The sequence below is a fragment of the Apostichopus japonicus genome, chromosome 8 (assembly GCF_037975245.1).
Source record: "Apostichopus japonicus isolate 1M-3 chromosome 8, ASM3797524v1, whole genome shotgun sequence".
NCBI lineage: Eukaryota > Metazoa > Echinodermata > Holothuroidea > Aspidochirotida > Stichopodidae > Apostichopus > Apostichopus japonicus.
Genome location: NC_092568.1, coordinates 13,862,396 through 13,877,173, shown reverse-complemented (window position 1 = coordinate 13,877,173; position 14,778 = coordinate 13,862,396). Strand labels below are relative to the sequence as shown.

The following is a 14,778-nucleotide window of genomic DNA, read 5'->3' as shown; positions in this document are numbered from 1 at the left end:
TTACAAACTTGGCTGGAACCTTGTACAGAAGGGTAGGAAAGACATCAAGTTGACGTCTTACACACTCTTCAAAACGTTAAAAAAAAAAGACAGATGAAAAGAACCGTTTTGACGAGATGCTAAGTGTGTAAAACGATAAAAATCCTGAAAAGGACCAAAAGTGTTCATTGTTCACTATTGTTAACGTTTTGCAATTTGCAACGTGAATGTACCTTCTACGCCTCCGTTAGATTACAGTCATAATTTTGTATGTGGGGCTGAGTTAGAGGGTACATACTACTGTAGGAGACAACTTAACATTTTTGGCAAAGCCCGGTTTTTTTAGGAACTCGACGCAGGTAAGAAACAGTAAATTACGTGATACAGCCTCGTAACAGTGTAACTGTCATTCAGTTAAGTAGAAACAGTAGCCTAATACTGACAGCAACTTACGCCAGGGCTTGGCTAGATCTTCGAAGTACTACAGGCTAGCCTAAAACTAAGTAAAGCAGTTAAGCGACAGCAAAGGCGCTCACAACGTATGCCACACTGAAAATGAACCAGTTTCTTTGGTAAAGACTGTAACATAAGTTGGGAGGGCCTTTGGGCTTAGAGACTGATAACACAAAGGATCAGTAATACAAAATGTTATTTTTGGGCTTTTGTGTAAATAAGGGTCCAGTAACCTGCTAATTAAAACATAATTTTATACATATATTTGTGCAACTTTGCAGTGTTTACACTACCATTTAATCAGCCATTCTTATACATTTTACAGGTGGTTTTTGTGACTCTGTAAATTTGAATGGCAAATAGTACCTTACCAATTGTCATTGCATCTTCAGTGCTCAATGACCACAAGTTTGTTGATTAACTGCAACTATTTGTAATGTTACTTTACTCTGTGTAGGGATACTGAAATTTGTGGTATAGGCTATCATTTGTGTGTGCTCAGATATCATAACGTAGGCCTTGTCGTCACAAGTTTCTACAAAAGATGGTTCTATATGGCAAGTTAAAAGCCCAATCATTCGATATTCCAGGAATATTGACTGACAATCCTCATTTTTCACTAGATAATCCAGGTTTATGAACAGAATATTCAAGTCTTTCAAAGATAAAGATGGATTATCGCTTAAAAAACCTGGAGTATCTGCCAAAACTTGGATTGTCGGTCACAAAACGTGGATTATCAGCAAAATACCTGGATTATTGGCAAAAAAATGGACTATCCGCAAAAACCTGGATAATCAGGCAAACCTGGATTATAGTTGAAAAGTTTATCTGCAACATTCTTGGATTTACCGGTAAAAAAAAAACAGGAATTTAAAGAAAACTTTATCAGATGATCCAGGTTGCTTAACTGATGAAGCTTGATTATCAACAGATAAACTTGGAATATCATTCGATAAACTCTGATAATCTGGCTGATAATCGGGGTAAAATCCAGGATTTTAGCCAGTAGTCAACGTTTTGAACCAATTATTAATGTTTTTTGTTATATATTAAGAGTTTAGTGACATGTGCAAATAAAAGAAGTTCGTGTGCAATATGTAGATCGTGTGCACACCACCCTAAGTATTATGAACGGCCGTGCATACCTTATGAAAGGCCATGCATACCAATGTATTGTATTCTAATAATGTAATGAAAATAAACTACTCAGACACACTCAGGCTGTTGACCACGAAAGACCGTCCGGGTACTTTGTAATATGTCTCTCTTGGAACCTTTCGGTTTTCTTTACACCTTTTCCAAGATATAAAATTGGCGACGAGGATGCTGTTATATAATATACGCTAAACAAGCCAATGAAATAATGGCTGTTTTCGGCCATGTCGGAGTTTTCGACGAAAAGCTGGAACTGTTTGCAGATTACGCAGATAGATGTGACGCTTTCATCGCAGCGAATGATGTAGCAGAGGAAAAACGTGCTAACTTTTTCCTTGCTGTGGTGGGTGTAATCGCCTACAGATTATTGAAAGATTTATGTAGTCCTAATCTACCGAACACTAAGAGTTACGGAGATTTAAAGAAACTACTACAGGATCACTATTCACCACGTCCAATCGTCATCGCAGAAAGACATAGATTCTGGACAGCTACCCAAGGGGAGAACAAATCTATATCATGCTTCATAGTCAGACTCAAAAACGTAAGTGCCCATTGCAATTTCGGGACCTTTTTGGAAGAAGCCCTACGTGACCGTTTGGTTTCTGGATTACATGCCAAAATGTCCAAAACTCAAACGCATCTACTATCCATGGCTGATCTAATTTTTGACAAGGCTAAAAATAAATGCTTAGCTGATGAAATGGCTTATACTGTATTGCTACCAAAGATTACCTGCATACAACTAATATAGACGCAACTAATGCCGTGTATAGTGGACAACCAACCCATCGCTTCAAAGGCAAAGCCCATGGCAGTCGAGGCTCATTTCGTTACAAATGTAAGGGCTGTGGAGGTGAGCACAAGCGAGCTGATTGCCCATGCAAGGAAGTTACGTGCCATAACTGTAAACGGAAAGGTCACTTACAGCGGGTATGTCGCTCTGGAGGACAACATGGTTCCAGTGAAAATACCAACACCAGGCACAGAGGAGGGTTAAGACCAAATCATTTCAAAGCGGGACATGCTAATACCAAGCACGTGGCCGATGGCAATCAGAAGGCAGAGGACAGCGTGTATCTTGATGGTGTTCAGGATGAAAGGTACCAGTCTGAAGGTTTTGGACTATACAATGTCACTAGTAATTACAGTGTGTCACCTTACATGATTCGTATGTCGGTAGGGAAAGGGAAGGCAGAGAATATTTCAATGGAAATTGACACTGGTGCTACTAGGTCAACGATTTCAGAATCTGCTTACATGTCAGAGTTAGCCAATATGTACCCTTTAAAGAAGTGTGATTTTGCTTTACGCAGTTATACAGGTGAGCTAATTCCTACATTAGGCTACGTTAGTGTACCTGTTAAGTTTAAGTCTAGCCCTTCCCACCTGGCTGATATCATTATTGTACAAGGTAAATGCCCATCTTTGTTTGGTCGAGATTTATTGCAAAAGATAAACTTAGATTGGAACCAAATATTCACTGTGAAATCCGAACCGCAGTTGAGACAAAAAGGTCAAAATCACTTGGGTGACATTGGTGCTTTAAGAAAATCTGAAATTGTGCTTCCTACTTGCCAACCTTGTGATCCTGAAGGTTTTCGTGAGCTTCTAGAGAAGCATCGTAAACTATTTTCTGATAAAGATACAGGGATTAAAGATTTTACAGCTTCTCTGAAATTAAAACCGAATGCAAAATCGACTTACAGTATCAAAAGTCTAGAGCCGTTCCTTATTCCATGGTTGACAAGGTGGAACAAGAATATAATAGGCTAATTGAAGCAGATATCCTAACCCCAGTAACGTCTAGTAAGTGGGCGTCCCCCACTGTACATGTACCTAAAGCAAATGGATCTGTAAGGGTCTGTGGAGACTACAAACAGGTCAATAGTGTAATTGAAGATGATGGCTTCCTAATGTGCAAGATTTGTTTGCGAAATTGGCTCAGGAAGGCTCACAACCCAAAGTATATTCTGTAATCGATCTAACTGGTGCATTCAATCAATTGTTCTTAGATGCAGAATCGGCGCAGTTGCTAGTTTTGAATACGCATAAAGGTTTATTAGCTCCTAAGCGTCTCTGTTTCGGCGTAAAAACGGTTCCTGTGCTATTTCAATCCACTATGGACAAAATATTGACTGGTATTCCTCGTGTATTTTGTTATGTGGATGATATTCTTGTTGCGACAAACAATGTCGAAGAACATCTTAAGATTCTAAGACTTCTGTTCGATAGACTTGATAAGTATAATGTGCGCTTAAATGCAAGCAAATGTCAATTCTTCAAACCACAAGTCCAATATTTAGGTCATGATCTAAGCGGTAAGGGCATTCAACCAGTTCAAGGCAAAATTGAAGCAATAATGCGTGCGCCAAGACCTACCAATGTTTCAGAGCTAAAGTTGTTTTTGGGAATAGTTAATTACTATGGCAAGTTTGTTGAAAATTTAGCTTCCAAACTTCACCCCTTGTATACATTGCTGCAACACAAGTCGGAATGGAGTTGGTCCAATGAGTGCGAGCAAGCTTTCATGTATGTAAAAACTGTCCTAACAGGTGATAAAGTACTAATTCATTATGACCCTACGAAAACACTGGTATTGAGCGTAGACGCGAGTCCCTATGGGTTAGGTGCGATTATAAGCCACAAGTTAAGCGATGGTACTGAGCGTCCTATAGCCTATGCTTCCAGGACACTCAGTTCAGCAGAGAAAAACTATGCCCAAATTGATAAAGAGGGGCTTGCTATAATATTCGGGTTAAAGAAGTTCCACTTGTATCTTTATGGTTGTAAATTTACCTTGGTGACAGACCACCAACCTTTGACCCGCATATTTGGTCCAAAGTCAGCGATACCGCCTTTAGCTGCAGCGCGGATGCAACGCTGGGCTCTAATTTTAGCGGGTTATCAATATGAGTCTATCGCACTTCTACACAAAACGCCAATGCGGATCTTTTAAGTAGATTGCCATTACAAGACAAATTAACTCAAATTACAGATCCTGATGAATGTTATGTTTTTTCTACCGTAGTCGATCAGCTTCCTGTTACAGCTGAGACGATTGCGAAGGCCACTAACAAAGACATTGTTTTAACAAAAGTATACGAATATACCTTGTCTGGATGGCCAAAACATTGTGAGGAGGAGGAATTGAAACCATATTGGACAAGACGGTTAGAGCTTTCATAAGAAAATTGTTGCATATTATGGGGTAGACGTGTTATTATTCCGCAACAATGTCAGCAACACATTTTAAATGAATTGCATGATTGTCACACCGGTATGTCTCGTATGAAATCTCTGGGTAGATCTTTTGTCTGGTGGCCAGGCATGGATTATGACATTGAGGACCTAGTTAGATATTGTTCTGTTTGTTCAAATGAACAGAACACCCCAAGGAAAACACCCCTAATTCTTTGGCCTTGGGCTACCGAACCATGGCAGAGAATTCACCTAGACTTTGCAGAAATTAATGGCCAACAGTTTCTGTTACTGGTTGATAGTCATTCTAAGTGGCTTGAAGTTTTCCCCATGTCGAGTACAACAGCTTCGGCTACGGTGTCCAAGTTGCGAACAGTATTTGCTCAGTTTGGTCTTCCTGTACAAGTTGTGACTGATAATGGTCCACAGTTCATTGCAGAGGAATTTAAAAGTTTTCTTCAAACTAACTCTGTTCAACATACTGTACTTTGACCCCTCCATACCACCCTTCTAGCAATGGCTTGGCAGAAAGACATGTTCAAACTTTCAAGAGAATGTTTAAGAAATCAGAAACAAAGTTTGCTAGTTTACAGCATAAGGTTGCACACATTCTATTTCAGTATAGAAATATTCCCCACACAACTACTGAAAAGACCCCAGCAGAGCTCTTTTTGAAAAGAGCTCCCCGAACCAAGCTTACACTTGTTAAGCCATCTCTAAAACGTTCGGTTGAGTACCGTCAGGCTAAATCTAAATTCTATCAAGAAAATGTTATCCTTCGACCTATACCAGTCGGTAAAAGTCCGACATTTGAGAGGAGGAAAGGTTAAGTGGATACCTGGGACAATAGTTGAGGTTAAAGGTCCACAAACCTATTTGGTTAGAACACCAGGGAACAACCGTCGGTATGTGCATGCTAATCACCTCAGGCATGATGATTCTAAACGTCAAAATGCTAATCCTGAAATGGATATTGAAAATCCAAATCAGGATACCAGGTTTTCACCCAGTGCCATAAGGTTTCCTTCTGTACCACATACTTCTATGGTTCCAGAAATCAAGCCAGATCCCTCACCATCTGTTAATACGTCTCCATCTAAAGCTTCATCTAATATTCCTATTGATTCTAAATTTCAACACTTTGATGAGCAAACCCCTATTTCTACGCCAGCAAAAACCGAACCTAGTTCAAAACTTTCTAGTCCTGGAGATTCTTGTGTCGTAAAAACCAGGTCCGGTAGAGTTGTCCGACCACCTAAGTTTTTAAATTTGTAACTTTATGTTCGACAGACATCAATAGTGTATCTTTATATCATGTTTCATGATTCGGTATGTCAGTGATGTTATTGGTTTGTGTATGTGAAAGTTGTATATTTTGATATCTCCAATAGTTTAGTCGTGTAGTATTTTTGTAGTAGATTACTTGTCAAAGTGAATTGATATTTTCCGTGAATATTTTGCTATATTATATGTTCGTTGTTGCAATAATAAAATAGTGGTCTCTTAGCTACAAGGGAGGATTGTTATATATTAAGAGTTTAGTGACATGTGCAAATAAAAGAAGTTTGTGTGCAATATGTAGATCGTGTGCACACCACCCTAAGTATTATGAACGGCCGTGCATACCTTATGAAAGGCCATGCATACCAATGTATTGTATTCTAATAATGTAGTGAAAATAAACTACTCAGACACACTCAGGCTGTTGACCACGAAAGACCGTCTCCGGGTACTTTGTAATATGTCTCTCTTGGAACCTTTCGGTTTTCTTTACACCTTTTCCAAGATATAAAATTTTTCATGTGAGAATCCAGGTTAATTCAGGATAAACTTTGATTATCGGTTGAAAATCCAAGTTTATCAGTCAAAAAATCCAAGTTTATAACATGGTAATACAAATTTATCGCCGATAACCCTGCATTTTCTTGTGATAATCTTGGATTTTTGGGAATAAGCCAGGAAAATTGTTCGATTATCTGTCGAAAATCAAGGATTTTGTCAGTAGTCATTTTTTGAACCGACAATCCAGGTTTTTCAAGATTATCGGCAATAATCCAAGTTTTGGATCAATATTCCAGGTTTATCTAAGTGTTTGTTGGATATTCCAAGTTTATCAGCGATATTCCTGGTGTTTCTAGCGTTAAACCAGGTATATTGTTGAAAAACATGGATTTTCGGTTGAAAATCCTGGATAATCATTGAAAAACCTGGACTCGGTAGATAGTCTCATCGTGAGACGGTCGACCAATGGTATCTCCAATATTGTGGCCTTGGTTGGAGGCAAGATCTAGGATACTGGCTCTCCTTTTCTGGCCAAAGAATTTTCCGCAGGAAGGTTCCAGCAGAAGGGGACCCGCACAGAGACACTCATCGTCAGAAACAAACCATGGCCCTACAGACCCAACAACAATTAGCAATGCTGGCAATTTAATGTTCTTAAAATTTTTGAGGCGTTGAATAAACAATAGAGGCAATGTTCAAATTTGCTGAAAGCAGCATTCCAAGGAATTGAACCACCAAAAGACAGTTGTACAACACTGATGACTAGTCAATGTCAGAACACTGTTGATATTAACACTTACGCAGGCGCGGCGGAACGGAAAAATTATTGGGGGGGGCTAATGTGTGGAGACTATCTAAGCGGAGCGCCACCATCGGTTGGCGCGGAGCGTACAAGAAAAGTTTGGGTTATTTCAAATCCCCAGATGGCCGGAAACGGCACTTCCCGTGTGTTTTATGCTGCGAATACCTAGCCCTAAAATATGGGTCTCAAGTCTGCAATCTCAGATTGCACGTAAAAGTCTGTAAAAACATTGTAATTTGTATATTCGATGTTGTTTTAAGAGAGTAGCTATTATACTCGTAGTGTACTCGCAAAGACGTTTTTGAGTGTAGTAAGGGCAGTGGCGGAGCTAGGGGTATTGGTCGGGGGGGGCAAGAATGGTCTGTAGGGGCGCTTTCGACACTATCTAAGCGGAACGCCACCACAGGTTGGCGCGGAGCGTACAGAAAATTTTGAGTAAAGATACTCCCTAGATTGCAGGAAATGACCCTTTCCGGGCCTTGCTAATTTGCAGATAAACGGAGAATAAATAGGTGTCGTCGCCATTTTGTCGGAAAATTACACCAACAGAATATGACAAATGTCAATAGGTATATGAGAGCGCAATAAAATAGTCAATAATAGCGAATAAGTAAAAAGTATAGTGAAAAGCTGAAAAGGGTGCCAGCAGTCCATTTGAGTCCGTCAGGGGGGGGGGGCATCCGCCCCTGACTGTATATATGGACGCTCCGCCACTAAGTAAGGGGATGTTGGAGAACTGGCTGAAATGAGGCAAGTCATTGGCCTAAGACGAAGTTGTGTTACGCTTTCTGGTACTCACACTCACTGCTTCCACTTTTCACGGGGCGTGAAGACGCGGTTGGGGTGACAATGTGGTCTATAGCCAGGGGACGGGCCGAGGGTCCCCCAGCAATTACTAAAATGATTACACCTATATAGTATACGTGTGCATCGGACAGATCGACAAGTATGCATTGAAAAATGGACAGATGCACGTTTCGGAGCCTTGGTAAATATTGGGGGGGCTTATCATGCATTTGCCCCCTCAACTTTTTCATTGGGGGGGCTGAGCCCCCCAAGCCCCCCCCCCGGTTCCGCCGCCGCTGCACTTACGTAAGTTACATCTAAATGATAGGCCACAGCCTAACGTTACTGATTGGGAATACTGTACAGCAGCAAATGTATATATTCAAGAAATGCACGTTTCAAGGAACAGTAAACATTGTTCTCCAAAAGCAGTAATGTTTCATGTCCTAGTTTGTACCTAGTTTGTACCTAGTTTCGTCTGATCAAATGTTAAAGCCATTGTACCACAAAAGTTCACTTCAAGAACTTGATGGTATTGTTCAATGTGTTTACGACTCAACAGTAGCCATATACAGTATATGTTGATGCAGAATCATGTTACTTTAAGAGTTTGCCACGCTAATTGCTGGTATTTACTATTATTATGCTAATTTGTAAGAGTAGAGCACAATCAAGTTACGGTCGAGTAACCTTATAGAATGGTATAAATTTAATTTTCCAACAAGTGGCTCGCTCCAGACTCTTCTGTAAGTGGCACTACTGTAGCCTATATCTGTCACGCCACGTGAAAATAACTGTGAGGTCTGCTTTCCCCTGAAGATCCACCTTTCCATTCTGGACTAACTAGCCAAACGAGAGATACAGACTAGCCCATATTGTAGGGCTAGGTTATACGAACAAAATGAAGCACGTAGGTTTGGACTAACTTCTTACTTGTCATGTGGATCCCCTAATATATATAAATTAAGAGAATCCTGTTGTTTTCTGTGATAGTTAAAGGTCACTTTATAATAAAGTCAAGAAGTCCAAAACCTTGTAAAGATGATACCTCCAGAAGTAAAGCTTGGATGAATTTCATTCATGGTAGGGTGGAACCACCTTAGTAAAGTACAGGTACCCTTTTGCTTTCTGGGGAGTCAAAGGTCATTTGAGGTCAAAGTCAGAAACCTTGTTAACTGTAATCCCAAGAGTAAAACTTGGTATAAAGTGTATCATGGATGCAACGTAATGAGTACAAGATCTGTATTGCTTCAGCAGTGGTCAAAGGTCATTTGAGGTCAACTTGTTAAATTATGAAACTCTGGTAAACGGGATAAGTCAAAATGTATAATTAGATGGACGTCATACTTGGTATGTGGATCCACCTTATCCAGTACAAAAGTTTGATTTGCACGTTACACATTAGATTACATTCAGTGTTTCATGTGCTGTAAAAGTGATAAGGAGTTATTACTTAGCCACTAAAGCCTAGGTACAGTATAGTGCCTGGGGGGGGGGGGGTAGGTGAAGTTTCTAGGCCTAATGTTAAGCTTTAGGCCTTGAGTAACTTTCTTCAATTGGAATAAGTATTAACACATGAGTTATCTACTTAATGGCTGTGTTTATGTAACCGTTCATTTGTAAATTGGCTTACCTTTCTCAGAGTCCTCCAAGTTTAATGTAATGTGGCGTTCCAGTTACGTTATATAGTTTCTTTTAGCAAGTTCGGGAGCACTGCAAAATAGCTTTGTTAATGTACAGCTAGAACTTGTTGACAACAGCAGCACCACACTAGGTAGGTAGTGACATATGTGTTACTATATCAGTTTATCTAAATCAGTGCAGAAAGCAGAACAATTAACCTACAAATGACTAGCACTGGTAATCGTAAGATACACAGCTTTCACATTCAAGGATCTGTAGATAAATCTGCATGCTAACAACACAGTTCACTTTTGGGTTTGTTTTAGTCAAATTATGTGTTCGGGGTGTGTGTGTGCATGCAATCAGCCTTATGACACAGACTAACTCTGACTAGACAAATTCAACTCGCGTCTCTAAATTGTTTTGTCTGCAAATTTACTTAGAGTTTGTCCTTTGCTTTGGTTCTGTCCTTCTCCCGTCAGCTATTTCTTTTTTGAAATTATTCTCTACCTCTGAAGTTATCAAGTTAAACAAACATAAATGTCTTCTTGCAGAAAGCTTGATTGCAATCTCTCACATTTCTGTGGACTTTTCCTGTTTATTTTCATTTCCGTTTAAACTGTCATTCGCGAACTGTCTTCCTTATCTCTGTTTGTACATTTGAACAGTTTGGTCAATTTTTGCAATATAAAATGATGAATTTTCACGAATACATTCATAGACCCCCAATTTTGTGCTCCAAACAATTTTGTTGTCACGATCACTGTTGTTTGAGAAACTAATGTTGCATTATGATAATATGAACATTGTACCTTTCTGGTTGTTTGGTTGTTAATGCTACTAATGTTTCTATAAATACCTGTATCTCTGTTTTAATCGGCCATGTTTCTGCACATCTGACATGCTCATACGGTTAAAATTGATGTGGCATCGTAACATCAGTTCAGTCTTCTGTTAATACAAGTCCATAATTGTTTTCAGAATTCTAATAACTCAACCAAAGAACATTCTCACAAAAAATGGATCCCCAACCCTGTCATTGGTATCATAATGCACAACATTGTCATTTGTCCTATTTTGAGAGTGAAAACTTATGAATTGGTACTTCCAAGGTTACATAGTAGACAGCTATTTTCTGTCAGCCTGTAAATCAGACAAGAAATGTTTGGTGTAGTGTTGCTGTTAATTTTGAAGGTTATTTACTAAGTTTACCATAAATCTTGACTGCATAGTCAAGTTAGTGGATAACTAACAAGTTAATGCTTACTTAGTATGGTTTAAACTACGTTCTACCTTTCTAAAATACTCATTTTCGCAGAATAATTACATTAATGCTAAGTTTGGTACTTGTTGCAGCTATGCAGCCAAGTTTTCACAGCTTTGCCTACTAAGCTTGTGAAACTTATACTGTATGTCGCTATCATTCGTGTCTATTTGTTTACTTCACCTGGACTGCTTTTTGGTTTTGATGATAATCGTTACCTTTTCATTCGTATGGTGTGTGTGGGTTTGTGACGCCCAGCTTGAAAACACGTTTTCTCAAGATGGGAAGTTCAGACCAATTTCATATTTGGTGTGTAGTTGAACCACATTAAGTACAAGAAGCCTATCGTTTTTGGTGGAGGTCATTTGGGGTCACCAAGGGTCAAATTGTGAAAACCTTGTAAACATGATATCTCAAGAAGTGAGGGTCAGACCAATTTTATATTTGATGTGTAGAAGAACCACATTGAGTAAAAGAAGCCTATTGTTTTTAGTGGAGGTCAAAGGTCATTTGGGGTCACCAGGGGTCAAATTGTGAAAGCCTTGTAAACACGATATCTCAAGATGGGTAGCATGGGCAGACTTCATATTTAGTGTGTAGAAGAACCACATTGAGTTCTAAAAGTCTATTGTTTTGGTGGAGATCAAAGGTCATTTGGGGTCACCAGGGGTCAAACTATGAAAACCTTGTAATCACAAGATCTCAATACTGGAAGCTTGGGCCGACCTCTTATTCAGTGTATAGAAGTACCACATTGATTTTAAGTAGCCTATTGTTTTGGTGGAGGTCAAAGGTCATTTGGGGTCATCAGAATTAAAATCATGTAACCTTTTAAACATGTACACCCTCACTATACATTACGTCAGATTCATTGAGAAAACTGCTCATGTTACATCATCAAAGCCACAATGCATTTTTGCATTCTGGTTAGATTCTTCATTTATTGAAGAAAGTAAAGCCAATGTGAGGGCGTTGTGGTCAAGTGGTTAAGGCAGTGGACTTGTGATCTAAGGATTACAGGTTCAAGCCCTGGCCAGATCATTGCGTTGTGTCCTTGGGCAAGGCGCTTTATCTCCATTGCCTCTCTTCACCCAGGTGTATAAATGGGGACCTGCGAGGTAACTTGTAAATATAGTTGCGTGCGCCGGTTTGTGGCTGCACCCTATGGGAAGTCCCCCGGGGGACACGTGGTTGTGGTGCACTGTGGTGCCCCAGGAGAGATTGATTGAATTGTGCACACTTTGGTGTGTGGGTGTGACAAGTTACCAATGACCAGGGGTTAAGTTGTAAAGTCATGTGAGGAGGCGTTAGCCTCATACAAGACTGTAAACAAGACTGTAAACAAGACTGTAAACAAGACTGTAAACAAGACTGTAAACAAGACTGTAAACAAGCCTCATACAAGACTGTAAACCTTCAACTTTAATCCCAAACTTGGCAAATAGTTGTGACTTATTGTTTTATTAAAACAAAAAACTGCAGCAACTTTCTTTAGCAACTGTATCCACATGTCAGGATGAAAGAAAACATTGAACCACAACTTTTTGCACTGATGGTATTTTATGCATCATATACAGACATTCATGATTTTGCACCAACCTGTTCTCACTAACTGCTCATTCAATGTTTCTAATCTTTTCTGAACTGCTGAGTATTTCCATCTTAAACACAATGTTGAATTAAATACTACATTATTTAATAGTCTGCCAGCTGCCAGCAGAAATACTTGTGTATTTACATCTACTGGGAATTTGTTTTTTCACAGATTAAATGTTCAAACAGCATGGATGATGATGAAGCTTATTGGTCAAGGCCCTCCGGAAGGAAAAACTTCTTTGATGACATTGAAGTAAGTTTCTTAAAGAAGGAGAGTACATCCTTAACAAGTAGTTAATTCATGAAGTTGCTGATCTCATCCCAAAATTTGGGTTTATTACTAGTAGGAGGTCATTCTGTGACTCTGTGACAAAATTTGAAGTAAAGGAACCTTGAATTATAATAACCACATTTTCTCTGATATTGTATGTTAATCATATACTGTATGTATGCTTTAAATATTCATTCAAACATTTGATTCATACAGTCATTTCTTTCTGTATACTATGACACTTTCTTAAATGTTTTCATTTTGGCACAAACATAATTTTTTGTAACGTGGAAAAAATTGGCCAACTTTGATCCCTCAACCCCCATAAACCATTCAACCTTTTCATTACTGAATGTTACATGAATGAATGGTAAACTTTCAGAGGATGGTATCGTAAATGGTTCTGTAGGTTTGATTTCTTTGTCATTTTGGTAATCGAACAATGGCCAGTGTGGTTATTTGACTTCTGGCCTTTGACCCTAGACATAATTCACTGCAGTGACATTATATCTCATACCTAGGCACATATCCACCAAGTTTAATGTCCATTGGGTTTACATTTAATAAGTAGATCTGAAACGGTTTTCCACAGAAAAGTTTTCTTTAATTCGCACATGACCTTTGCATTTAATATTTATGTACTTTAAATGTGCAGAGTCTGATATCCTCAAAGGTTGAGGGTTTCAGCAACTTTGTAATTTCGGCACATAAATATAATAGCTAAAGTGCTATTTTTAGGTTATTGAACATTGGACCTCAGACCCTGTGATGACATAAGACACTTGAGACACTTCTCATTTCCTGGCACTTACACACTCAGTTTGATGTCCCTAGGGATGTATATCAGGCCTCAACAATTTTCTTTAAAACTACTGTACTTGCCAACTGGCGACTGAGGTTAAAATTCAACTCGCAAAACTGTTTAATTTACTCGCAATGTTTTATCTCTAATTGTTTGTGTGATATAAGCCTAAGAAGTTTGACCTAACTTAGGATATCGCTGTAAAGTGTTAGTTGTTTACAGCAAAAATGAGCTATTTAAATTGTGGGTTATGTAAAGTGTTTAAATCATAATATATGAAAAAAGTGACCACAAATAAACAACATTGGCTGACCATCTGTAACTTTCACTGGACATGACATCAGACTACTCTATCAGTGTATGTGATAGTATCATTACCAAGTTAAGGTTACGCTTGGTACTGACAATTATTATGATTATCAATCGATTACTTAGTGTCGGACTAACTGCTTTCATTGGTCAGGTTCAATCCAATAAACTTCCTGTTGTTCAATTCGAGATATGTAATGTTATTTCGGCAAAATTATTATTTCATGTTTGAGTTCCCTTAAAAGTTCATTTAGTATCACTACACTTTGTAAAAAGTCACCACACCTGCAAAATCTCTGTACAGGTACATAATGTACGTAAAAATAGTGAGCGATTTTACACAGTTAACTCCCATTGCCATTGGGCGTTGATTTTATCACTACATTTGATTCAAATTGTAGGTGATTCTATTAAATTATGCAACTTGGAAATACAGTAAGATCATTATATGCAAGCAGTTCAGTAGGATTTTAATGTGGACTGCAACATAGCATAAACTTTCACCTACTGTTATATAGTGTTGGCATGTAGGCAAACACTATATTTAAGGGCTGTGTCAGAGCTAGGTGAACAAATATGGTGAAAAAGAAGGGTGGGTGTGGTATGATGGGGCTCAAATTCATACATAGTTTCCCTAAAATGGATTAAACTACTAATTTAAAAACAAAACAAATAAAACACATATTTGTGTTTTAAAATATGAATCCCACAAATCCTGCTTGATGTAGAAACAAAACCAGCCAAATAACAGA

At 38.7% G+C, this 14,778-nt stretch overlaps 1 protein-coding gene across 1 annotated transcript in view; it reads left to right on the top strand.

The window, feature by feature from the left end:
* The first annotated feature begins 183 nt into the window (after positions 1 to 183).
* Positions 184 to 14,778, top strand: part of LOC139970538 (spermatogenesis-defective protein 39 homolog) — a 48,672-nt gene continuing 34,077 nt past the window's right edge. The window contains exons 1-2 of the mRNA XM_071976324.1: positions 184 to 338; positions 12,814 to 12,897. Coding sequence (XP_071832425.1) covers positions 12,832 to 12,897 — 66 coding nt within the window. The 5' untranslated portion in view covers positions 184 to 338; positions 12,814 to 12,831. The remainder of the gene's footprint in view (positions 339 to 12,813; positions 12,898 to 14,778) is intronic.